At 45.4% G+C, this 24,630-nt stretch overlaps 1 protein-coding gene across 1 annotated transcript; it reads left to right on the forward strand.

Annotated features, from left to right (window-relative positions):
- Positions 1 to 1,578: 1,578 nt before the first annotated feature.
- FAM83C (family with sequence similarity 83 member C) lies at positions 1,579 to 23,885 on the forward strand (the record flags this gene model as incomplete). The annotated part of the gene is given in 5 exon segments (XM_080627955.1): positions 1,579 to 1,629; positions 1,632 to 2,258; positions 8,947 to 9,114; positions 12,622 to 12,746; positions 22,736 to 23,885. Coding segments are annotated over 5 exon segments (1,914 nt in total). The 3' UTR covers positions 23,679 to 23,885.
- Positions 23,886 to 24,630: the final 745 nt, after the last annotated feature.

Consider the following 24,630-nt stretch of genomic DNA (forward strand, 5'->3'; position numbering starts at 1 on the left):
AATCTAAACTAATTGTCCCACTCCAGTTCATGGATAGCGATAATCCCTTGGGGACATGATTCATCCCAGTTGACTCGAAACTTGGTGTCTGAATGTGCTGGTTCACACTTACGCATGGCTGTCTCTGCATTGACTGCAGCCCAGTCTGAGAGCAGACATTTAGCTTTTAGATGACTTAATTTAGCCTGGATGAATTTAATTCACAAGGATTTTGTAACCTGTAGATAAAAGGCTGGCTGATTAGATCAAGTATCCAGCCAGTTCTTCATTCTCTGGTTAGCCTCTGTGGAGTTTAGGAGCTTGAGGTTAAGTGAGCTGGTTGCGGTGGGAGAGGTCCACACATCAGTCTGAGGACTCTGATGTGCCTCCTGTGCAGAGGTTTTCATGTGCTGTATTCTGTTCTGGCTAGTGTGTTCCTAGCACAGTGTTTTAAATCCTATATTAACATCTGCCTGTATTGTTTCTCAGAGAATAGCTTCGTTGGGGCTGTTCAGCCTGGAGAAGAGAAGGCTGCATGGAGACCTCAGAGCAGCCTTCCAGTATCTGAAGGGGGCCTACAAGGATGCTGGGGAGGGACTCTTCATCAGGGACTGTAGTGACAGGACCAGGGGTAACAGGTTCAAATTTAAACAGGGGAAGTTTAGATTGGATCTAAGGAAGAAATTCTTTACTGAGAGGGTGCTGAGGCACTGGAATGGGTTGCCCAGGGAGGTTGTGAATGCTCCATCCTTGGCGGTGTTCAAGGCCAGGTTGGATGAGGCCCTGGGTGACATGGTTTAGCGTGGTGTGTCCCTGCCCATGGCAGGGGGGTTGGAACTAGATAATCTCAAGGTCCTTTCCAACCCTAACTATTCTATGATTCTATGATTCTATGATGCTTTTGGGAAGCTGGAATTAACCATTCCCAGAATACACAGCATGTGGACAGCATCATAATTCTCATAGCACCAGGTTCCTAAGTTTGAATGTCTCTTTCTTGAAGGATTTCCAGGGAGATGCTAAAAAACCACATGAGCTATTGCGCTTGTGGCCTGGGGTATCTAACAACATGAGCTGTCATTTACTGTGATCCTGTGATATCAAAAAAGATGTTGTTTTGGCTTCTCTGCCAGGTGCCAAGCAGAGCTTGGGCTAAGAAATGCTGAGGAGTGTTAGCTATGGCTCAGGGATGAATAAGTTTCTTGGCCGAGTCTGATTACCCACTTGGGATATTTGTATTTCATTATAACTGACACTGCGAATCATGTTTGATTTGGAACAAATTTCAAGCAGGAACAAGTTTCAGCATCTGCATTTCCACTGTGAGCACGGTGAGGGACAAAACAGGTTAGAGCCTGCTTGGCCAAGGGTGGGGACCTCTCAGTAGGGAAGGGGAGGGCAGCACATGAATCAATTACAAGGAAAGGGAAGGAGTAGGTTGAAGAGCTGAACTTCCTCCCTTGCAAAAGGGATACTCTAAGCACCAAGAGTCAGGTGTGTGTCTGAGGAAGCCAAGGAGGGAGCTGGAGAAAGCCAGCTCCTCCCACAGAGTGGGAGGCTGTACCTGGTAATTAACTCCCAAGCAGAGGAGTGGAGTTCATGCTGAGTCCTGAAGGAACCTGTTGGGAGGAGCTCAGGAGTGCAAGAGGGCCAGAAAGGACATGGAACCAGACAGGGGACTACTCCAGCTGGAGAGGCACTTCTTAGCAGCAACAGCTCCAGTCATGTTCAACTATCTAGCAGTAGAGGTGAGACCACAGTTCCACCGCAGCTATGGGGGACAGCAAGGGGTGTCTGGGCCACTGAAGACCCGCCTGGAGCAGCTGAAGAAGCCGTGGTGGAGGGAGCCCACCCCACTGGTGCTCCAGCACAGTGAAACAGCCAGGCTTGCTATAGATGCCTTTCTTGAGCAGGGGGAACGTGGCTACCTGAATGCCATCACTGAGGAACGGGAGTTGCCTTTTCTTTCCACACTGGACATGGAATATATGAGCCATCAGAGAAATCAAAGCTTTCCAGATCCCAATGCAGTGAAAGACAAAGATGCTGACCCTGGTGATGCAGACACTGGAGACAGGTCCTCCCTCAACTCTGAGCTAACATCTGGCACCTACTTTCCACTGATGTCTGATGTGCACCCTCCAGAGCTGGAGCTGGGCTGGCCAGGGATGCCCTTCCTCACAGTGTCTGGCCAGACTCAAGCCACTGTGATTTTCCAAAGAAACAAAGCCAACAGCATTAAGGATTTGCTCCGGTCTCTGATCAGCCGCGCACGGACGGTATGTATAGAGCTGTGTCCCTTGAGTGGGATCTTGTGTCACAGCACCCATGCCCTGGTGGCTGGTCCCACAGATGTACACCCCACGCTCCAAGCTGTTGCTGCTCTCTATATGCCTGACATGATGTGATTACTTTTTTTGCTAACAGATCTGTAACTGTTCCTGCTCCTTTCCTTTCCTGTAATTTTTTATGCCTGGGATTTCATGCCATGCAGGCAGTGCCCTTTAAGGTACCTTGCACTGTATTTGTGGGCATGCAGAGCATGGTATCCAAGCCTGGAATGAGTGAGTGGCAGGGTGTGCAGTGTTAATGCTTAGCTGTCCTCAGCTGGCAAATGTGCACCAGCCAGCCCTTCTGCCCTCTGCCAAGGAGTTGGCATAGCCAGGGCTTTTCCCGACCCCCGGACAAGCAGGATAAGAGGATACCACAGGTGAGTTGCTGTGAGAGAAGGTAGGACCCGAGTTAATTTGTGGAACTGAAAGCCTGTGGTTTGAAGTAGGTTAGAATACATCACCATATCTTCTAGACTTCATGTCTGTGCTTCTCTCTGAAGATGAGTAAGATCAGCCCGTTTTGCCCCATTGCACAATTTCTGCTGGATAGAGATTGTCAACCCTTGGATGTAATAAAAACTGGACAATTACAATATTTACCTACCAAGCACAATCCTGGGGTGAATTTGCTCACTAAATTATGCTCCTTCTTTTTTCCTTTTACTTTGCCACTATTTTGTGTACTACAGCAGCAGCTCAGACAACTGTCTGTTGGACACATTTTCAGCTTTTATTGTCTTTGTCTTCTTTATGTTTCTTTTCATCTGTCCCATGTTACTTTTGTAGTATTTCATTTCAATAGCATGACGATACTGAGTAAGCTTTTAGTGCAAAGTTCACTTTTAACAAGTCAGCTTCTAGCTGATTTCTCTTATCAGTCCTGTAGCTTCTTATTTAGCTTTACAGTCACTCCTTACATTCATTGCTGCCTAGTGCAGAAAGAGGGAGATAAAGAATTGTTAAGCCTGGAGTTCACCTGTGTCAAGACCACAAGCAGTTTCCAGGCAGGCTGACCCGAAGTGCTGTCTTCTTATCTTCTATCACCATCTGCAGAGTTGAGCAAAGTTAAGTTGTCCTCAGCTAATAAATGTGGGGCCATGCAGCAGCTCAGGTTGCTGTGCAGCATCATAACATCATCAAAGAACCACAGAGCATTGAAATTTGGGTGTGAGATGAGGTAAATGGGGATATCTTTTTTGTTTGTCCCAAAGAAGACTGTTCTGCCATGTAAGCAACTGCTCCATTGTAAGCAGCCACTGCTTAAAGCCTGAACTTCCATTGCACCTTTATAGGCAAATACAGGAAGTTTTCTCCGGGAAGTAAGAGACAAAAAGCTCTGTTTGTTCTTGCAGGCAGCTGAATTATGATACTTTAAATGATCTGAAAAGTCCTGTGACACTTACTGCTTCCTTTTCAGCAATGAGGATTAAGACATAGTCATGGCAGAATGCACAAAGTAAATGGCTACTAAGACATGTCCCCTTGTCACTTAGCACGTGTCCCGGATCTCTGATGGTATTATGATCCTTTAAACCACGTGAAAAACATCTTGCTGCTTTCTCAGTCCACAGGAACTTCTCTGTTGCTGCAGGGAGGTTGCCCAGGCAGTAGGTGCCTTATTGTACTTTAAGTATGTTTTGAGCTTTTGCCTTTTTTTGCTTGGCTTGAAAAAGCACTGACAGCCCTTTGTGTTCAAGTTGGAGATTTTCACAGTGTTTTTGACTGTTGTGTTATGTGTGAGAATGAGTTTTCACCCATCTAACTGGTTTATTACTGGTGGTTTACTGGCTTCTAGGTTACCAGCTCTGGCCAGTTCTTCCCATGATTAAGTTTATGATTGACAGCAGTTACAGCTCATTCACAACCCCGGTTACACATCTTTAAGTAGTTACTGAGTCATTTTGCCCATCAAACCATCCGAAAGGACGTTACCTGTATGTCCTTTAATGACAAAAGTGCAACCAGAGGTTAAAACATCTTTTGCTTGAAGTGCCAGTAGCAGCTGTGCAGAGAACTCCTTGCTTTTTTGCTTTCCAACTTCAAGTATTTTCTCCACTAAACTTTTATGCTCTCATTATATATCCCTTCTTTAGAATGTTTCTCCTCCTGTGTGCTTACAGCTGACATGGAAGGGGGATGCGGTGCTGACGGGATGTGGGAAAGAAGTTGAGATCCCTGAATGTTTTACCTGGCTCCTGTAAACAGGAAGGTGTGTGTCTGGAAATGCTTGCTGTTTTCTCCTGTACAGTCATAGGGAACATCATCAGCTGACATATTTTACAACAGCATATTTGTACCGACAAATCAGCAAAAAGGGCATTTGTTTTATTGGTACCTTTTGCTGGTGCAATTTGTCTTTCTGCTTTGCTGTATTTAACCAGCTCTCTTTGAAGATGCATTTTGAGATTTGAGCTTTTCTCTTTGCAGACATTAAGAAGATGTAGTGCAGCCACACCTTAGCCTTCATTTGATAATACTATTACAATTTTAGTTCAGTTGAATGAGTTCCAGTCTGCTCTGAACTGTCCATCCTTCTTCTTTCACCCCTCTTGTACAACTCTGACACTGGCTGCACATCTCCATTTACATGCAGTGGTGGAAGGGTCCCTGATGGCCCGCAGAGAACCAATGTATTGTTTCAAATGGCAATGCTACGGTAATGACCAAAGCCACACTGCTATTGGCAAATACCAGTCAAACCAGCTGTGCTGGTTAGAAACCAGACAGGTGGCAACCCCAGTGGGGTGCTGTAAGTGCTGTAATTCCCAAGGTGGTGACTGCAGTAATTGCTGAATTGTGAGTTTCCAGAAGTGGATTCAGAAATGCCATGGTTTAACCCTACAATGGCGAGGTGTGAATCTTCCAGAGCCTGTGGGGCAGCAGTGTCTTTGCAATGTCCTGACCCCCCAAGGCTGTGCCATGGGCTTGGAGGTCATGATTAGCATGGAGAGGAAGGAACTGGGATGCTCTGAGCCTTGCAGGTCCCACCACTGAAACCGAGGGGCTGGAGGCACTGGACATAAGTTACTTAGCTTTGTAAGGCCAGATTGACTTAAGTGCCCAAGTCTTTGAAACGTAAGACACAAGCTGACAGGAGCCTGAATTGTAGTGGTACTCAGGTACCTCCTTCCACTGCTTTCCAAAGCTGTTGGAAATGATCTTTGAGGCTTTACACCTCACTTTTATGACAATGTTTTTAGGAGGCTTCAGGGAGTAGACTTCCAAATTCTTCTTCCCCCAAAACTTCTTGGCTTTGGGGTTGAGCTGATGTTACTGTAAGAACAGCCTGCTTTGTTTACCGAGAGGATGTGGTGATCTGAGTGGTCCTTACGCTTGTCTTGTTTAGAATGAGCAGCCCCATCATGGGTGTCTGCATCTTGAACCAAGTGAGGCTGCAGCAGGACGCAACCTCCCCTTTCTCCCTGCTGCAAACTGCACTGCTCATGGCCTTGTCAGCCCACTTGCCTGGTGTTGGCTATGTGTGCTTGCCAGCACCACCACGAGCAGCTCTACCCATATCCCTCCTAGAGGAGGCCATGAACAGAGCTGCAGCCTGCTGCTGAGTGAAGCCCTGCTCTGGCACACACGGATCTATCTGCAGGGCTCCACCCAGCTTGCACAAGCTGGCGTCCTGCTGCCCAGGCATGAGCTGATGCCAGAGCCATGCAGCTCCAGGAGGTGCAGGTCTGCCTGCACCCAGCCCAGGGCACTGGGTGCCACCAGTGACTGTGCCACATGCTGCCATGCACACCTATGGCCTGCTCAGCCCTGTCCCTCACACAGCGTGTGCTGTAGACTGGCAATGCTGGACTGGGGTAAGGAACAGCACTGAACCCTGCCAAAGCATCTGAGCACTGGTAGAGAAAAGCAAGGTGGTGTGGACCTTCTGTCTCCATCAGGTACAAGCAGTGCCTCTGAGCACTGAGGATGAAGGAGCATCTTGACTCCATTATACTGACTTCCCAAGGCAAGTTTGGATTGTCTCCAGGCCAAGCCTGCCTCAGACCTAAGCTTGAGATGAACTGGAATATTGTGAGGCAAGTGTGGCCGAGAGGGACTTGCCCGAGGCCTTACACGGGGTTTGGGCTATAGTTTTTTCTTAGTGCTTCATCATTAGAGGATAGGTGGCCCATCAAAGTCATTTGGCTAAATTACCTTTGGTCTTTGGTGGAAAGCCAGTGTGGAAAGACGTGGTGAAGTTCTGTTCTGCTTTCTGTTGGGTGTCAGCGGTACCTAATGCTGATAGCCCAGCAGCAACATTAATTTGGGAAGTTGGAGATACTTCTCAGTGTTTTCAGAGCTCTCCCAGGGCTGACGCTCCTGTCCTTGCCAGACAGATGCATTTCAGGAGGGGAGAAGAGTTTGCGAGAGCCTCGTAAGATATCTAGCAAGACAATAGTGAGAGCTACATAAGAGATGCCCTTTGGAGTCAGGCTCTGAAGCATGTGTCTCCCAGGGCCAGGATGAGAGGGTGGAGATGTGGTTTTGACCTGGACAGTAGGAGTGACTTTTAGTTCTTGATGACAGCTTTTGTCACATGTGGATGCCTGGGATCACATCAGCCTCAGGAAGGTTCTTGCCCCAATTCTGCTGTAGTGGGCTGGGGCTGGAGATATGCAAGATGCTGAGGACTAGTGACAGTGTGTAAGGCATCATCACAGAGATTGTCCTTGGGAACAAATTGGATAGAGACAAGAAACCTTGTTCATCTGCAGAAGGGATAAATCCCAAAGGGAGCAGGAAGCAACCTGTTGGCATGGCTGCCCTCCTCTGCCATGGCTTGGTGCAGAGTCTCTATGTGTGTGCAGGCAGAGCAGGGCTGAGAGGAGCCAGCTTGCCAAGCGAAAGACTGGGCAGGAGAGCAGGGTGAACCCAATGGGGCCCAGCTCTGCCCATGGCAGTTGCCTCCACTCAGCACTTAGGCTGTGGTTATGAGCCTGGAAAGAGGCAGTTCATTAGTGAAAACAAAGTAGAAAAGCCATTGGGCAGTGGGTGATCTGGGGCCAGTGTGCTACTCTGGAGCAGAGACATGAGCTTGTCCTCACACCCAAGGACAGTGACACTTGGAGCTCCTCTACTCTTCTGAAACTATTCCAGTTCAGACCCATTCACACATAAAAGTCAGCCTCACTGCTGTCCTCTGCATTAACTCTTTGTTTGAAGAGGAGCAGCTGAGCAGAAGTGGCAGAGGAAAGCTCATCTTACATGGTCTGTTGCATAGGGTGATTTGAACCATGGAGAATTGCATTCATGGCTGTGCTCTAACACAGGCAGAGGAGGTGTTTGAAAACAGAATTCCTGCCTCCTCATAGGGTGTGTATGAGCAGCAGAACAAACTCTATCATGCATTTTGTGTGCCAGGTGTAGTGTAGGGCATGACCATTGAGTAGCAGGGCAAAAAGGCCTTCACTCCAAAACTGGGTGCTTTTAGACCATCTTTATTTGGTCATCCTCTATGAAACTCAAAACCAGTTATGCACACAACTTACAAGTACTGAACACTTGCCTTATTAACTGCCAAGCTATGGCAAAAACTGAGACTGGAGTACGTTGTCAGCACTTCCATTACTTTTTTGGCTTTTGAAATGCAGCTGGCCTGTTGGTAAATCCTTCACTACTTTACCTTTCTCAGTCCCCCAGCGTGTTGCCTTCTTCCGTGAGTTCTCAGTGTTAACTGTTAGTGGTTCAAGGTCTAAGTCACTGGATGGCTCTGCAAGTAACCTCAGATGAAGTGTGCCCGGTCTGACAAATTGTCCAGCTCAGAAAGTGCCCTCCTGCCTGTTCCTTCCTTCTCCAAATTGTCCCCTGATTCCTGTCAGTAATAGTGATGGCCAACAGATGGATCTTTGAAGAAGGCCATGGCTTTCTTCAATCTCATTCTTTAAAGAACTGGCAGTTCTCTTTAATTTTTTCTTCCTTTTCAAAACTCCTCCCTTGGATACCTTTTCTGGCAAATCTTCAGTTTCTGTGTTCTTTTAAATAACGTTAGTGTTATTCTTTCTTCCTGCCGTTGGGTTTCATAACCATAGCTTGCATCCCAGGCTGCGTTAGTAGGAGTGCTGCCAGCAGGAGAGGGAAAGGATCTTTCCCCCACACATGATTCTACAGTTTTGTCTGTTTGCCCCTAGGACATAATCTTGGAACATGGACATGCACATACTTGATCAAAATACCTTCTCCCTTACCTGGCAGTGTGTCCTTCCTGAGAAAATACTTCTTTATATGAATATGATAGTCATCTGTGGAGTCACTCATACCGACTGAATAATGATTTTGGTCAGTCTCAGCTCTTCCATTCCTATGCTGTATTTCTGTGCTTGAGGCCATACATACTTGTTGCATCAATGATACTCAGTTTGTGCACAGGCATTACCCTTTCAGCTATTTCTTTCTGTGAGTGACAGATGAGACAGGAGGTAGCTGGATGAGGAATGTCTTCATAGTTATTAAAAGTGATTTTATCTGCCATGGTGGGGTGAGGGCTGTTAAACACAAAGATCCAGAAGCAGTCTCCAGTCATGTGGCCACTGATGCTCGGTAACTCGGGAGGTTTGAATACTTAATTCATAGTTTAAAGCACAGTTCACTTGGGCATGAGAGTTCAACAGCCTTTTACCTCTTTTCCCCTGGCTAGGTGATAGCAATTGTGATGGATCTGTTTACAGACATGGAAATACTGTGTGACCTGCTGGAGGCCTCAAGCAGACGGCACGTCCCTGTTTACCTGATCCTGGATGAAGAGTACTTGAAGCATTTTGTGGAAATGTGCAATAAAATGGCTCTTACTCAGGACAACTTCCCAGTAAGTTCTCATTTATCATACCCAGTGTGTGACTAAGTCTTGGAAGCAGTAAAACCCAGGTACCCTTACTCAGTTGAAAAAAATCATGTTTTAAAAAAACCTCATGTTAAGATGTGCTTTTAGGCTTTGCATTTAGGCTCTTGGGTTCATGAGGGATTTGTGAAGAGCCTGATTCCTCACTCAGTGGTGTGCCCATCATCAATAGTGGGTGGTGGCCCGAGCACACAAACAATAAAAATGAGTGTGTCAGTGTGACAAGCTCTCTTGGGAACTTGCAGACTCAGAAATGCACCCCAGTGTCTTGCTGCTCCTCATACAGCCTTTCTGGCTACCACCTATCAAGGAAGTTGGGTTTTTGTTGTCACTTGTTATTAATAGACTCATAGAATGGTTTGTGTTGGAAGGGACCTTAAAGCTCATCCAGTTCCAACCCCTGCTGCGGGCAGGGACACCTTCCACTAGAGCAGCTTGCTCCAAGCCCCTGTGTCCAACCTGGCCTTGAACACTGCCAGGGATGGGGCAGCCACAGCTTCTCTGGGCACCCTGTGCCAGTGCTTCACCACTCTTTACAGGGGAAAATTTCTTCCTAAGATCTCATCTCAATCTCCTCGCTGGCAGGTTAAAGCCATTCCCCTTTGTTCTGTCCATAAATGTTGTAAAATATCTTAGGTTTGCAACATTCAAAATAGATGCAGACATTTAAGACATTTGTAAAATGTCTTAATTTGCCCTAATTTTTAACCTTTCTGCACAAAGATTAATTCAGAGATGCTTCCTCCTTCCCCCATGTTGGCAGTGCTCTTCTCAAAAGCCAGATCCATTTTATCCTGCCTCTTCAAATGGCAGCTGTTAGGAAAAACTGCTTCATGTTTTCTTTCATAAACAACTGCATCACTGAAGTCACCTGGTAGATCCAGAGAAATTCCATGTCTCCAAGATTTATTGTATTTGCTCCTCATCCAAGAGCCTGGCTATTGTTTTTAATTAAAATTAGAATGAGTTTACATCCATGGAGAATATCTGTGTCTTTTTGTTAGACCTGATGTCGTGTCTTGTGCTTGAATGGCTAATGAACACTTGCCTCCTCCACTGGGTGACTCAGGTCTCATTGTGAAGTGCCTCATAAGCTGATGCATCTCATACATGCTTGATACATACATATATTAACATACATGCTTGATATCCGCATCTAAGTGGAATGAGTGTTTGTGTTTTATTCCTGGCTCTGACTTGTGACAGGATGTGATGGTAAATCTCCATTTGGAATAATTGGTGACAATCTGTAGTTTAATGGGGAGTTTGGAGCAATTGTCCCTCCAGCATCTTACTTCTAAGAACATTCTGTGAGCCCGCTGGTGTCAAATCCTGGTGCTGAGCATCAGCAAATCCCACAGTGGTGCATGGAGCATTGGCAGCAGTCACAGTGAGATACTTCACTATCTTAACTGGGTTTGTTTTCAAGTGGCCATCTGCTGAACCTAAAACTACTGTCTGAATCAAGTGGGAGTAGTACCTGGGAGTCTGACTTTCCTGCAAGACTCAGGATTCTCAGCTTGTTTGGACAGTTCAGAGCCTGGATTGCCAAGAGGGTGAAAAGGATGGAAAAAATAAGCCAGGTATCAGAAACTCACCCAGCCTTGGAAAGAATGGAGAAGGACAGAGGGAGGGAAGAAATACTGTGTCAATAAATGTGGATATAAAAAATAGGGGTTAAAAAAGGATTAAAATCAAAACCTATAATATATACAATTTATTAAAATATTCATAAACTTTAAAAAATTAAAGCATAAGAATTCTAATCTTAAAATACTTATGAAATACATATAAAATAAGGGTATCTCTTACTTGAAGTGGGTTTAACTGCTTTGAGGGGGAGAGGAACCTCCTCCCAGTGAGTCTTCCCACTGGTGTCCCTGGAGTCTTCTCCAAGCTAAACAACTCTACTCTCTCAGCCTTTCCTCATAGGAGCTGTTTCCGGGAAGCCCACCTCCTGCCCACAGGGCCTCTTACGGGAAGAGGGAAGCTGTCAGGAATGAAGTCACCTGTTACAGGGTGACTGCCTCCTGCTCCTCACCCCTGAGGCACAACTAGCACACCATGAGCCCCACGTGAGGACAGACTGGGCAAGCCGGTCCCTGGTCCCTGACCATGTACCTGCAGCCTGGGGAGCCCACACATGCTCAGCCTGCCCTGGAGGGGGAGAAGGGGACACAGGGATGCCCAGGAGCAGCTTCTGGAGACATGGCAGAGAATGGGTCTGCACCCTGCAAGGAACATCTATAGGCAAATCACAGCTATTCCTGCTTGTCTGTCTGCAGCACTGGCTGTTACAAGCTGCTGTGTCTGGCCAGACTGAAATCTGCTGCATGCTGGAGGGGACACTGTCAGCTCCACCAGGAGCACCCATGGGCAGCAACCACCTATGCCAAGAGGCAAAACAGCCCCATCAGCATGTGCTGCCTGTACCAACTGCCACAGGTCTGTCTTCTGCAGGGCTGATGATAGGCAGGGATGAGCTGCCCACTAAGAGATCTGCTGGGACAAAGTGGTGACAGTTTGTGACAACCCCTGGTATGCCAGAGCCACAGCGGATGGCAGGGGAGTTGGCCTGGAGGGGCAGGTAAGGGATGACCTGGCAGGCCAGCTAGGTGCAGCCTTAAGGATGTCCATTTACACATGAGATGTTTTGTTTGGCACTTCATTGTAGAGATCAGGCCAGTAGCTGTTTCCAATTGACTGTTCTCCTCTTTGCCTTCCCTAGCTGAGATGCAAATAACTTCTATTATGGGCAAAACCCTCACATTACAAAAAAGGTTCCTGATGGACACTGAGCCTTATTTCCCATTCTGCACTGGGCAGTTGGTCTTACAGACAAAAGTTGTGTCAGATAAGTTCTCTGCAGTCTTTAATGAGATGAGGTTTGATTCGCTTGAGTACAGCAGCTGAAAATTCTAATACCATTCTTAAATATACTGATGAAAGGCAATTCTTAAAATGTAGACATACCTTTCTGTAAATCTTTTATTGAGTGATACTGTGCTGTCACCACATAAAATCAGAACAGCACATTCAATTGGCCAGTTCATAGCACATAACATGTTCATAGCACGTAACAACTGGCTAGTTATTATGGGTCAAACATTAGTTTAAATGCCGAGCCATCAGTTAGGGTGGTTAGTTGAATATTATCAGTAATCTGGAAGAAACTATACTCTTACATACTTCAGAAATTATCTGTAGGTTCATAGGATTCCCCAAATTGTTTTCAAATCATCATTTGTACCTATGTAGAGCTTGTTAATATTTGCTGGTATTTTAATTTTATAGAAGCAGATGGTGTGACAAAATATTTGGTATGCAGAAGCCAAGAAATACTTACAGCCTTGCTGCATTCTGCCTCTGGGAACAGAGCTCCTGTTTGAGGGACTCTATCAATGATGCATAAGGGAATGTTTCAGTTTGGTTCAATACATGTCTCTTGACCAGCTCTGCTCTCTTTGGTTTCAGAACATGCGCATAAGATGTCTGAGTGGAGACATGTACTACAGCAAAGCAGGCAAGAAATTTGCAGGCCAGGTTCTGGAGAAGTTTATCCTGATTGATTGTGACCAAGTTCTTGCTGGTACATACAGGTAATTAAATATAGCGACTACTGTGACAAAGACTGGTGACACTGAGAAGATGTTGATTACTGAAATACTGAATAATGCAGCTTTCATTTTCTTGTCTCCATGGTAATGGTACACTGGTTTTCCTCTTCATTTTCCCTTATAAAGGTAAGGTTTCATTTTGATGCTTTACCTTCTTCTACTCCATCCTCTTGCTCTTACCTTGCAGTTTAGCTTTCAGATAACATTAACTGCTTGTCTGCCAGCATTGACATCTCTGTCTGTGAGTATTGCTTCATTTCTTAAAGATGTAAAAAATGCGCTGCCAGGTCAGATGATGCTCCACCTAGCCTAGATTCTGTCTCATGCTGATGCTGTTTAGGAAGAGCAGCCCAAACTGCTATGTGTGGTCCATCCCTCTTGTCCTCCCACAGCATGAGTAACCATTGCGTACATCCCTACTTACTTCCTTCAGTACATCTTCTGTTCCTCTTGTCTGTGAATTTGCCCTAACTCGTTGTCTGTTTTAAACCAATCTCCTACTAATTTAATGAAGTGCCCTAGTTCCAGAGCCGCAGATTGATTCTAGAGCTGTCCTACGTTCAGCTAAGTCATAATTTCATAATTTTCCAAGCCTCCATCTTATCCACTCTCATTGTCTTTTTCTTACCTAAAGTGAAGACCTCTGCCTTTTCGGTTCCTCCTCAGCAGCTGCATCCCTCAGCCATTTTAATTATCTTTCTCTGCACCCTCTCTAACCTCACTATGTCCTTCTTGAGATGCAGAGACCAGAGCTGCATGCAACCCCCAAGATATAGCTGCACCAAAATAGTGCTCTCTGCTTTGTTAGTATCACCCTTGCTGACAGTGGCCAACACTCATTGCATTTTTTAGCTACTATTGCACATTGAGCTGATGGTTTCAGAGAGTTGCTGTTGATGATTCTGAGTTCCTTCCTTAGCTGTTCCAGGTTCAGCATCTGTCTTGGTTTTGGCTGGGATAGAGTTAATTTCCTTCCTAGTAGCTGGTGCAGTGCTGTGTTTTGGCTTTAGTCTGAGAATGATTCTGATAACACACCAGTGTTTTAGTTGTTGCTCAGTAGCACGCACCCTGATCAAGGACTTTTCAGTCTCGTGCTCTACCAGTGAGGAGGGGCACAAGAAGCCAGAAGGGAGCAGAGACAGGACACCTCACCCAAACTAGGCAAAGGGGTATTCCATACTATAGAACATTACTGCTACTACTACTACTACTATTATTATTATTATATTTTATTTCAATTATTAAACTGTTCTTAACTCACAAGTTTTAGCTTTATCTTCCAATTCTCTCCATCCCATCATGGGGGGCAAGGTGAGGAACAGGAGGAGGAACACAGGAGGAAGTGAGCAGCTGTGTGGTACTTAGTTTCTGGCTGGGGTTAAACCATGACAGCATCACACATTTTTCCCTATGGGTACACCACATTTTCCTACACTGAAGGTCAATCGCCACATATTTGTCCACTTGCTCAGTTCTGTGAGGATTTCCTCTGCTGGATTTCCTCACCTTCAGTGAGGTACTGAACAACCTGAAGGAAATCAGATCCTCTGCAAACCTGCTCCCCTCCATGCCTGGGGTCACCGACAGGATCAAAACCAGTCCCAGGACCAGTCTCTGGCTCCTCACTGCTGACTCTTACCCATGCTGAAAAATTACTGTAAAGCCCTACATACCCTTTGAGTCCTGTGCTTTCACCAGCTCTCAGTCCATAACAAGACCTTTCTTCCATGTCCATGGCAACTTAGTTTCTTAAAAGGCTTTGGTGTAGAACCTTGTCAAAGGCTGTTTGAACACCCCAAATCATGTATTTGGCTGATCCCTTTATCCATGTGCTCACTGGCTCTCTCTCCAAACTCCAGCAGGTCTGTGAGGCAGGGCTTGCCTTTACAGTAGCCCTGTTGACCTTTTCCAAGAGGCTGTGCTGCTCCACGCCGTCAGTAACCTTGTTCTTCACAGCACACTCTGCCACGGCCCAGGCCTTCCCCAGTCAGCCCTTTTTGACGAATTGCTGCATTTTTACACAGTTACCTTTCTTGAAATTGAATATCCACAAGCTGCATTTATTCAGATTGCTCTCTCTCACTAGAGTGTTAAAATTGTGTTGTGATCATTATTACAAATGGGCTCTTCCACTTATACCTCTGGAACCGAGTCTTATGCATCATTCCAGACCACATCCTGAATAACATCTTTTCTTGTGGTTCAAACAATCTAGGGTAGTTAATTCTGGCAAGTAATGATTTTATTGCTGCCAAAAAGTTTTTCTCCACAGCTCATCCCAGTGAAGCATTAACCTAGTATGTGTATGAGTGGATGAAATCTCCCACTATTACTGTCTGTCCTAACTTTTCAGCCTCTGTAATCTCAGTTAACATTGTCTGACCAGCACCACTGATCAGAGGGTGGGGAGTACTGTTCTTGTACTATATTTGCATTAGTAGGCTCTGAGTTTTCCACCTACAGATCTTCCCCACAGCATTTTTGCACTGTGCGTATCATGTTATCCTTCACAAACAGTGCAGCTCCCCAGGAGACACTGTTCTGATATTTCTGGGATTTGGTGCCCTGGCAATACTTTATTCTCCTACTACCAGGTCTCCTTGAACACTGTGCTCCCTCTTCCTCTCTCTTTTCCATCTCCCAGCCAGCACATGCTGGACCCTTGATCTGCCAGAGTCTTTCTTCATCAGTGTTACAGCTCCAACCTGCACCTTCTCCTCTGCTTCTGACTTCATCTCCAAGTGCGGAGTTTTCACCTTATCAAATGCTAGCAATGAAAAATGAAAGTACCAAGTTGAAACTGGGTGTGTAGAGTCTCTATATAAGCAGTGTGGAGAGCAGTGTCTGGCAGCATTTTGACCATCCTAAGACTGTATCTAAGAGCAATGGAGTGAATTACTGCCTGGAAACATCTGTCCATTTTCAATGACTGCAGGGGGTGGGGATTAGATAACTGAGACCACTCATTTTTGAATGCCTAAAACTGAACGTGTGACAGCTGGATTGAAGCCTATTCAGTAATTTCTCACGCGGGAGAACTTCCAGACCTTTAAGCATAATGTCTATCTTTTGTGAGACAAATTGACCACAGCTGCATGAAGTGGTAGAGATATCCCCACCCACAACACTGCAGCTTTGGAGTGTAATGGTGACTTCTGCCTTTTCCTCTGTCCCTGTTCTGGCAAGTTCTAGTATGCTATTTGCCCTTCAGACTCATGCTAAACATGGAAGTGACCTTTTTTGAACTGCCCATGGGAACCCTGACCTCTTTTCTAAATGTTAATATCTGGGAACTTATCAATATACAGAGACCATCAGGGTTTTTGAATTTATTGACATTGATTTTTGTCTATTACCTGTCACTTACCCACCCCATGCCATAAGATCCTCTTGCAGCTTCTGATTATCCAGTTTTCTTTTGACCACCCATGATAATTTTGTCAAGAGCTCTGACATGGACTTTCCAGGATGTTTCTGAATATGCTGAACAGCAGCAATTCCAGCACAGAATTTGTGGGATTCCAGTGGGTAAACTAAAACTATTTCTAGCATTTGTATCCCATTTTTAGTCAACTGTTACTCCTCACAAAGACCTTCCTTTGTACTCCAGGATCACTTAATTTTTCTAAGAGTCTTTGAATGACCGTGTCAAAGGCTTTAAAAACTCAAGCATCCAACATCAAGCAGATCACATGAATCTGTGTGCTTGCTGCCTCCTTCAGAGAACTGCAAGAGGCTTTTGAGGCATGGCTTCCTTCCACAAAAACATGCTGAGTCTTCAGCAGTATGATTATAGTTATTTATGCATCTAATCATTTTCCTCTCCATTTGCTTCTACCAGTTTGTTCAGTATGGAAATAAGCCTGGCTGGTTTGTAGTTTTCCAGGAGCTCTTTAAAAGGTTCACATTTACTACTTTCCATTCCTCTGGTACTATGTTCAATTTTAAATTATAGGTTATTCCCTGGTTGATAATTGGAAAATTGCTGACTTCCAGTTTTTGAGGGCTGTTTACTTTAATATTTTCCTTTAATGCAGCTTTTAACTATGGTAACTTTTTGGATGTTTTAAAATATTTTTATTTTGACAGGTACATTTTCTCAGAGCCTCTAATATAGCATCTTCAAACAACCTTCATGCTGCCTCAGGCATTTAACCTTTTTGGTTACTCTTTGAAATCTCCTTTTAATAGTATTGCTCACTTTCTCTTTTAAATTAAATATTAATGTTGTGGATTATTTCAGTCCTGAAAGAATATTGGATATGGGTACGTCATGGTTATTTTTTTGCCAAGTGGCCTTTCCCTTCTGAACTTGTAATGTTATTTCTCCTTTTGCTGGTTTTCTGGTTAGTTTCTTCAAAAAGCAGTCATTTATAGTGTCTAAACTGCAGTTTCTTCAACTCTTCTAGTAATGGCCCCTATTCAACATGGCTATAACTGAATGTCCCTTCAGTCCTGTGCTTTCTGTCTCAGCTTCTCAGCACTTCCTTAGCATGGCATAGTTACCATCAGCACTCTGCTCAGAAAGATCACAGCCCTAATGCTACGTTTTTCCTATTTGGGAGTGGAATTTTAATCCAACGGGAATATGTTTCATTTGTTTTGATATATATGTTGATATAATTGTGCCATTGCCCCAGCAACATATTCTCTATTTGTCCTTTCTGTATAATTTCTACCCTTGCAGTCATATTGTTCCTTGGTTTTCTTCTACCCAGTAAGTTTCTGAGATGCCTCCTGTGTCAGTCATCATCTGAAATGATGTCATCATCTGAAATGAATCTGAAATTCAGGCATTTCACAACATCTGCCCGTTTCTTTAGCTCATAAAGTTTGAGTTGCCTTAGAGGAGATGAAATTTCTCAGCTCTAAATGTAAGATAGTCAAAGTATCAGTGTGTGTCCTGCACTAACAGAGGGAAGGAGCTCATTGTTTGCTGTATCGTACTGAAAGAAACTCAAGATTTGGGGTTGAAGCCGACATGGTTCTGAAACTGAGAAATGAGAGGAGAAAGTTGAGGGTTATAAAAGCTCTGCACCTGACTTCCTTACAGAGGAAATAAAACTAAGTACATAAATGTTTGGCAATGGACAGGTAAAGCAGCATGGGTTTGAAGCTGGAGGAGGCTTGGAATTTCTTTAGATGAGAAATGCTCATACTCTCAAGTGTCCACGTCCTAAGCAAGAGGAAAGAGTTTTTATGAGTGAGTTCCAGATCTAACTCGAGTGGTCACCTCAAGAAAGAAATTATAAAACTAAGCAGAAAGTGAGTGCATAAGGAATGGAAAGCCTAAGTGTATCAGCAAGGAAACCCCAGGCAGGTGTGTGTAGCAATGAAGCGAGCATTGCCAGGAGAAAAGTTACACATAATCTTGCAGAGTGCACCAAAGCAAAGAGGAGGAAGTCCTCAGGTGTATAGATAAAAAGTGAATCCAGAAGAAAGAGAGAAGGCATGCTGCTGTAAGGGTGAATAAGAAGTAGGAGATAACTAAGATGGGATACCCAAATTAACTGAATATATTGCACTGTTTCTAATCAAAATGAGGAGTGGAAGTGATTTCAAGTGTGTGGAGCAAGCTTAAACTTGTAAGTAAGCTCTTTAAAGAGCTTACTGTAATAAAGTCAGATTATTGTATTTTTATTCATGAAAAAGGCACCTGAAACTAAAGGTCTAGTAATGAGTGTTATGTACGATCTACATTTAGCAGTGAGCAAAAATGATGCACAGAAGTTTGTATTGGCAAACAGAAAGAAGAGAATACCTTTGACAGCCCAAGTGAGAGAACAGCAATGAAAGTGAGCAAGAGAAACTACTGAAAGAATTAAAACCCCTTCTGCTGCAAAGGTTGGAAATAGCTGCAGCAGAGAGGCTGGGTGTGAAGAAATGGAGTCACCTGTACAACACAGCATAGAAAGGCCACTGCAACCCTGGACCCTACTGGGGCTTTACAGAGGGGTCCGCAAAAGAACTAATCCTGTTGTTGAAGCCACTGCTGAGCCTGGTCTCCAACCGGGACACCGCAGCGTGCTACTGCCGTTAGTGCTTGACCCCAGGCAGAGCCCCGGGGCAGGGGTGCTGAGGCAGGATGGGCAGGGGGAGGTGATGTTGCACCTCCATCTCCTGGCCAAAGGCTGAGCTGCACGGGTTCCTGAGGGTTCCTGCTCCAGGAGTGGCTTGGAAGCAAGGCAGGAACCTTGGAATAGGGGATAGGGTTCCTATCCTCCAGCCATCCTTCCATGGACTCCTGTAATTTGTGCCCCAGGGTGATTCAGAACTGAGTATGGGATCTCAGTTTGCAGCAGTTTGTTATGGAAAAAGTAATGGCAGGAAAATCCTGCCACTTTTAGAAACTCACATGAACTTGTAGCATCCATGGTGGCCTGCAGCAAGGAGCTCCACAGCTTGCCTATGTGTTGTGTTGTGCAAGGAAGTACCTCTTCTCGTCTGTATTGAATCTGTAACCTGTTAAATTCATTCAATGCCTCATTTTTATACCAGAAGAGAGAAAGAATGAACATTCCCTGGTATTTCTGCCTTGCTATTCATGGAGGAAAAGACCTTTATCAGTTTGTAGTGATGGGAATAGCCACAGCTGGCAAGGCCACATCGTCCTGTCATGGATACCTGCATTATGGCAAGGAGCAGGGCTGTGCCAGTGAGGGGATTTAGATGATTCCTTCCAGGTCCTGCTGTGGCAGAGTGGGCAGGCCCCTTTTGGACCAGCATGGGAAACTGGAAAACAGTAATGCCTGGGCTAGGGAAGGAGCCATAGGAGACATCAGTGGCAGGGACAGTCTGAAAGCCAGGGGAGTGTATTGCTGGATCTGAGGCTGCTCACCTTACAGGGGAAGGGACTGTTCGTATGGATGAGGACGTGGCTGGGTGTATTTGTCTCATGCATTTCTGTAGGGAGACAGCACTTGGGGCAGAGGGTGCTGGGAGAAGACAGAAGGTGGAAGTCATTTTATCCAAGGAGTAAAGGGAAACCTAAGCAAGACCTGTTGTTTACCTCCTGCTAAGGTGAGGCCAGAGGCCTTGACGGTAGCCGTTGTGATGTTCCTGCTGGACCATCTGTGTCTGAGACATGAGACCTCCTCTCCAGAATGAGGAGGTCAAACATGACCACTTGTGCAGCTCCGTTTCCAGGTCTGCTGGCAGCAGTGGTGCCAGGCTGGGTGAAGAGGGGTGGCTGCATTATCTGACCAGAGTCCTTTTGCAGTCTGCAGCAGTGTGACGGGTGCACAATCTGCCCCTCCAGAGGAGAGGTGCTCAGCCCCTGAGTACATCCGTGGGTTTGAGGAGTTCAAGGGAACACAAGTGTGTGTGTGAGTGGAGTAGGTGCTGAGCTGGGATACCTCTAAGCACTGTGCATTGCAGGTGCAGCATGCTTGTGTAGAAGGGTAATAGCTGTAAGCAATGTGGACAGGAACAACCAGTGCTCCTGGGAGCCAGGCAGTGCCCTGGGATAGACGCCTTTGACAGTGTCAATACAGGCTGCGTGCAATCTCCCCTGTCTGGGCTCTTGGATTTCTTCAAAGAATTCTCACAGCTTGGAGAGAGATAACTTTCCTTTGCAAAAGTCACCTTTCCTATCTTACCATATTTACCTATATAGCCATAAATTGTGCTCTTTAGAAGAGTGTCTACTAATTTGTGCTGTGCAGTTATGAGACTTAATGGTCTGGAACATTAAAACAATTATAGCACTTTAGCAACCTTCCACACTTCTGATAACCAATGCACTTCCAAGTGACAGCAACACATCCTGGTTAGTAGCTGAGCTATTTCATCCTTGCATTCCTTTGGTGCTCTTGGGTTAATGTTACCTGGTCCTGCCAATTCGTTACTGTCTGCTTTGTTGATGTTTTCTAATTTCTTCTACAGAGATTTCAACATGAGACTGATCCTCCCTTATGTTCTGTATAAAAGTGGGTTCAGGGCAGGGATAATCCCAAGCTCCTGTACAATAAACACTGGTGTAGAGGAATTGTTTGAGTGCTCCTATTACACGTGTGCTAGCCCCACAAAGAACTGAGTATTATTTCTTATGCCTTTTGCAATGTGTGACCCAACCTTTTTGAAAGATGGGCTTTCTGGTCTTAATAGCTTCTCTTCTGTCACTTAGCCATCCCAGCTATTTTTTATTTGTTTTTCTGTCATATCTCTCTGTGAAGTTGTATTCATTTGCTTTGAGCCTCCAGTATTGTATCTCTGGACACTCTTCATGCCATCTGCAAAGGTTCTTCACTGTTTTACTACTTCATTCTTACTTAATTTACCTGGTTTGATATTAAGCAGATGAGTATTGAGCTTTTCATTTTATGTTGCTCTTTGGGGGGTGTGTATGCTGAGTGTAAGTATACTACGTTCTTCATAACAACATTATGAACTGTAGCAACTGCATACTATTTAGGAACAAGCCAAGAGCTCGTTTTCCTATTAAAAGTTCCCAAATAGCTGTCTTGTGAAGTAAACATTGATAAGGTCCCAAAACATAATGCCAGTATCTTGTCCTGAAATGACATTTACTTGAGAATGATGTAACCTCCATTACAATTGCTCTCCTGTAGTTTCTGTGATTTCACCCTGCTCTTGTCACAGTCTGTATCTTGCTTTAGCAGCTGATAATGCAGCCCTACACTGATATTTTCCTCTGTGAAGGTTCTGTTTTATTTAACACAATTAGTCTGCTAATCTGGTTTGACTATAGCAAGAATAAAAGAAGCAGCTGGTGACTGGGTGACCAGGAGCCTGGGGAGCTTACTCTGTAAGAGGAGCTTCCGTATTTGATCTTGGAAAATGAAGATTGGGAGGAGAAATGTGGTTATTATCTGTAGATATGGCAGGGTTGTTTAATGAAGTTACAGTTTTGGCACAAACAACAGGTAGGGTTAAACAGATAAAATATGCAGAGTGGCAATTAGTGAAAGTTCTTCCCCAGCTGGGACAAAACCTAGTTTGTCTTAAGGTGGAATACAACAAGCTCCCAGAAAAGATCCTAAGGCGTTGTACTGCAAGAGCAGGGACTGGACTTGCTGAGCAAGGGACTGGTGAACTTCTAACACCCTGCACCTCTAAACTGGATGCCATGGAAAAGGTGGAAAGAGTCTAGGGAATCTTGCAGCAATATGTATGGAAAACATCATCAGCTTTCCTGTCCTGAGGTATTTCTGTGGGGCTCGGGAGACCTCTGCTCCCCTAAATCTCCATTCCTCACCCTCCTGCCTGCATAAGTGGCTCATTCAACTCCATCACATGTTGCAGATGTTAAGGACATGAGAACATCACTCCTGCCAAGGCAAGGGTGGAGAGCAGGAGACCAGGCATGCCTTGGTATCCACCTAACAGTCTCCTTGCCCTCTGTGGAAGGAATGGGTGCAGTGCAGTGTGCTAGCCAGATGCTGAGCTAGAAAGTCTGCAATACAAATTGGGCAGAAAGAGCCCTTAAGTACCCTGTGCTTCGTGTCTTCATTTCCCACCAGACAGCTGGAGCTTTCCTTGGCACAGCCTGCTTGGTACAGGCAGTACCCCCTGCCCAGTTAGCTGGTACTGAGTGGGGAATGGGAAACCATGGGTCCTTGCTTATGGGCAGAGAGTGCTGGCAAGAGGGAGCTGGAGAAGAAAAGGCTCAAAACGTGCTGCTGTGCTTTTTAGGCAGGGACCCGTTGCTGCTCTGCATCTTTCGTGAGGCTAAGAAAAACCAGTTGCTATTTCTTGGTCACTGTTAATGTTTTTATACAGTTCATTACATCACCGAGCTGAAATTAAATGACCATTTTAGGGTTGTCCTTCAGTAATTATGTAATGAGTACATTAATTTCTACAAGTAATCTCAGACTTGCACACTTCAGGGAACGTTTTAATGATAAAAATGGAGTAGCAATACATCACTCCAGTGTTAAAATCAATGCCAGGTATCTTGGCACTCTCTGAACTAAGGTTACATGTGTTTTCTTTTCCTTTATTCACAGTTTCACCTGGCTTTGCAGTCAAGTCCACACTGGCCTGGTGACTCACTTTCGGGGTCAGATTGTTGCAGAGTTTGAGAAGGAATTCCGGTACTTGTATGCAGAGTCCAGAGCAGTGACTAGCTTCTGTGTGCCAGATCCTGAAACATGCCCCTCATCTCAGAACACCTCAAAAGTTGTAAGCGCCCTTTTAAAACCCCCACAGGTGAATGATGTTGAAACCACGAGCCCCTCCAGCAGTCTTTCCAATGTAAGCATCAGAAGCATAAAAGTGTCTCCCTTTCTGAAAAACTCCAACTGCAATGTGCAGCTGGAAAAGCAAGATTCAAGCTCAGATTCTGGTAATAATAAGGGGAAGGAAGACGCATCTCTGAAGCCCACTTGCCCTAAGCAACAAGGAGAACCACCAGATTCACCAAATTGTCCTCCAAATAAATCCACCCCTGCTTTGTATCACAAATCAAATCTCATGACAGCAAGGACATTCCTGCCACCAGAGCTTTCCCCTGCCCTGAGCTCCAATAAACCTTGTTATCAAGGGGACAATACAGCTAACAGCAGCCACTGCTCCCCACCAACACAGGAGCAGTCCCTGCAGTCCCTTTCAGAGGGTGCCAGTAGCAATGGGACAAGCACGAAGCAGAAAGGGCCTGCTGCTGCCCCCGAGGAACCAACAGCAGAGAACAACACCACGTTTTATGGGCTGGAAAAAAGACAGAGTCCTGGACAAGGAAATCTGGACCTGCTCTCCCCATACAACCAGCCAAAACGAGATAAAAAACCAGGAGTTCCTTGCTATGATAAACTCACTGAGGACATGCTGATGGAAAAGAACAGTGCGTATGGGGCCGAGAAAAGAATGACTCTTGGGCACAGTAAGCTGGATCTGATCACCAAGTACAATAAGCTAAAATCAAAACACATACACAGTCGGTTTGAACTCTGACCTGGGTCTGGAGATGTCCTTCGGTCTTATTTTCAAGTGGTTGCTTTTCCCCACCAATCATCATTATCTGGAGCTTGAAATCAAAATATGGGTGACAAATTAGTCTTGTTCGTGTTCAAAGGGGTCTGTGGTGGTTTTGATTATATGCAGATGTCTGATTTAGGTGACATTAGCAAGTACAGTTCAAATTTTCAATTACAATATCATGGCAGGAGAGAGAAAATGGCACAAACATAATCCACACTTCTGTGTTCTTTTTACTCATTTCAAAAAGAACCATTTTCCCCCAAAACTTGCAGCAAAACCATTGCTATGGCTGGAAATGGTTCAGCCGCTGTGGTCTTCAGGGTGAACCCAGGTTCTCTTTGTACAGAGCAATTTCTCTCCCTGTATCCCTGTACTGAAAATGAGATGGCCAAAGGCAGGGGAACGTTAAAAATAAAGGAGCTGTTCTGCTGGAAAGAGCCGTGTTGGGTCCCTTGAGGGAGTTGAGCACCCCAAGCATGGCCAGCACCCTCTGTGCTGAGCTGTGCTGGGAGGATGGGGGTGGCGTGTCTGGGCACACGGCTGGCATCTGCATGTGGTTGACACTGGCACATAAGTGCTGTCTGCACATGGGTTGTGCCTGGACGTGGGTGGCCCTTAGACTCATAGGATCATGGAATCAACTTGGGAAAGACCTTTGAGGTCATCCAGTCCATCCATTCCCCAGCACTGCCAAGGCCACCCCTAACCCATGGCACTGAGGGCCTTGTCTACACGCTGTGTGAACACTTGCAGGGACGGTGACTGCAGCCCTGCCCTGGGCAGCCTGTTCCAATGCCTGAGCACCCTCTGGGGCAGGAATTGTTCCTCAGCTCCATCTAAACCTGCCCTGGTGCAGCTTGAGGCCGGTTCCTCTTGCCCCATCCCTTGTTCCTTGGGAGCAGAGCCCAGCCCCTCCTGGCTCCAT

This window comes from Psittacula echo (assembly GCF_963264785.1).
Source record: "Psittacula echo genome assembly, chromosome: 12".
Taxonomy (NCBI): domain Eukaryota; kingdom Metazoa; phylum Chordata; class Aves; order Psittaciformes; family Psittacidae; genus Psittacula; species Psittacula echo.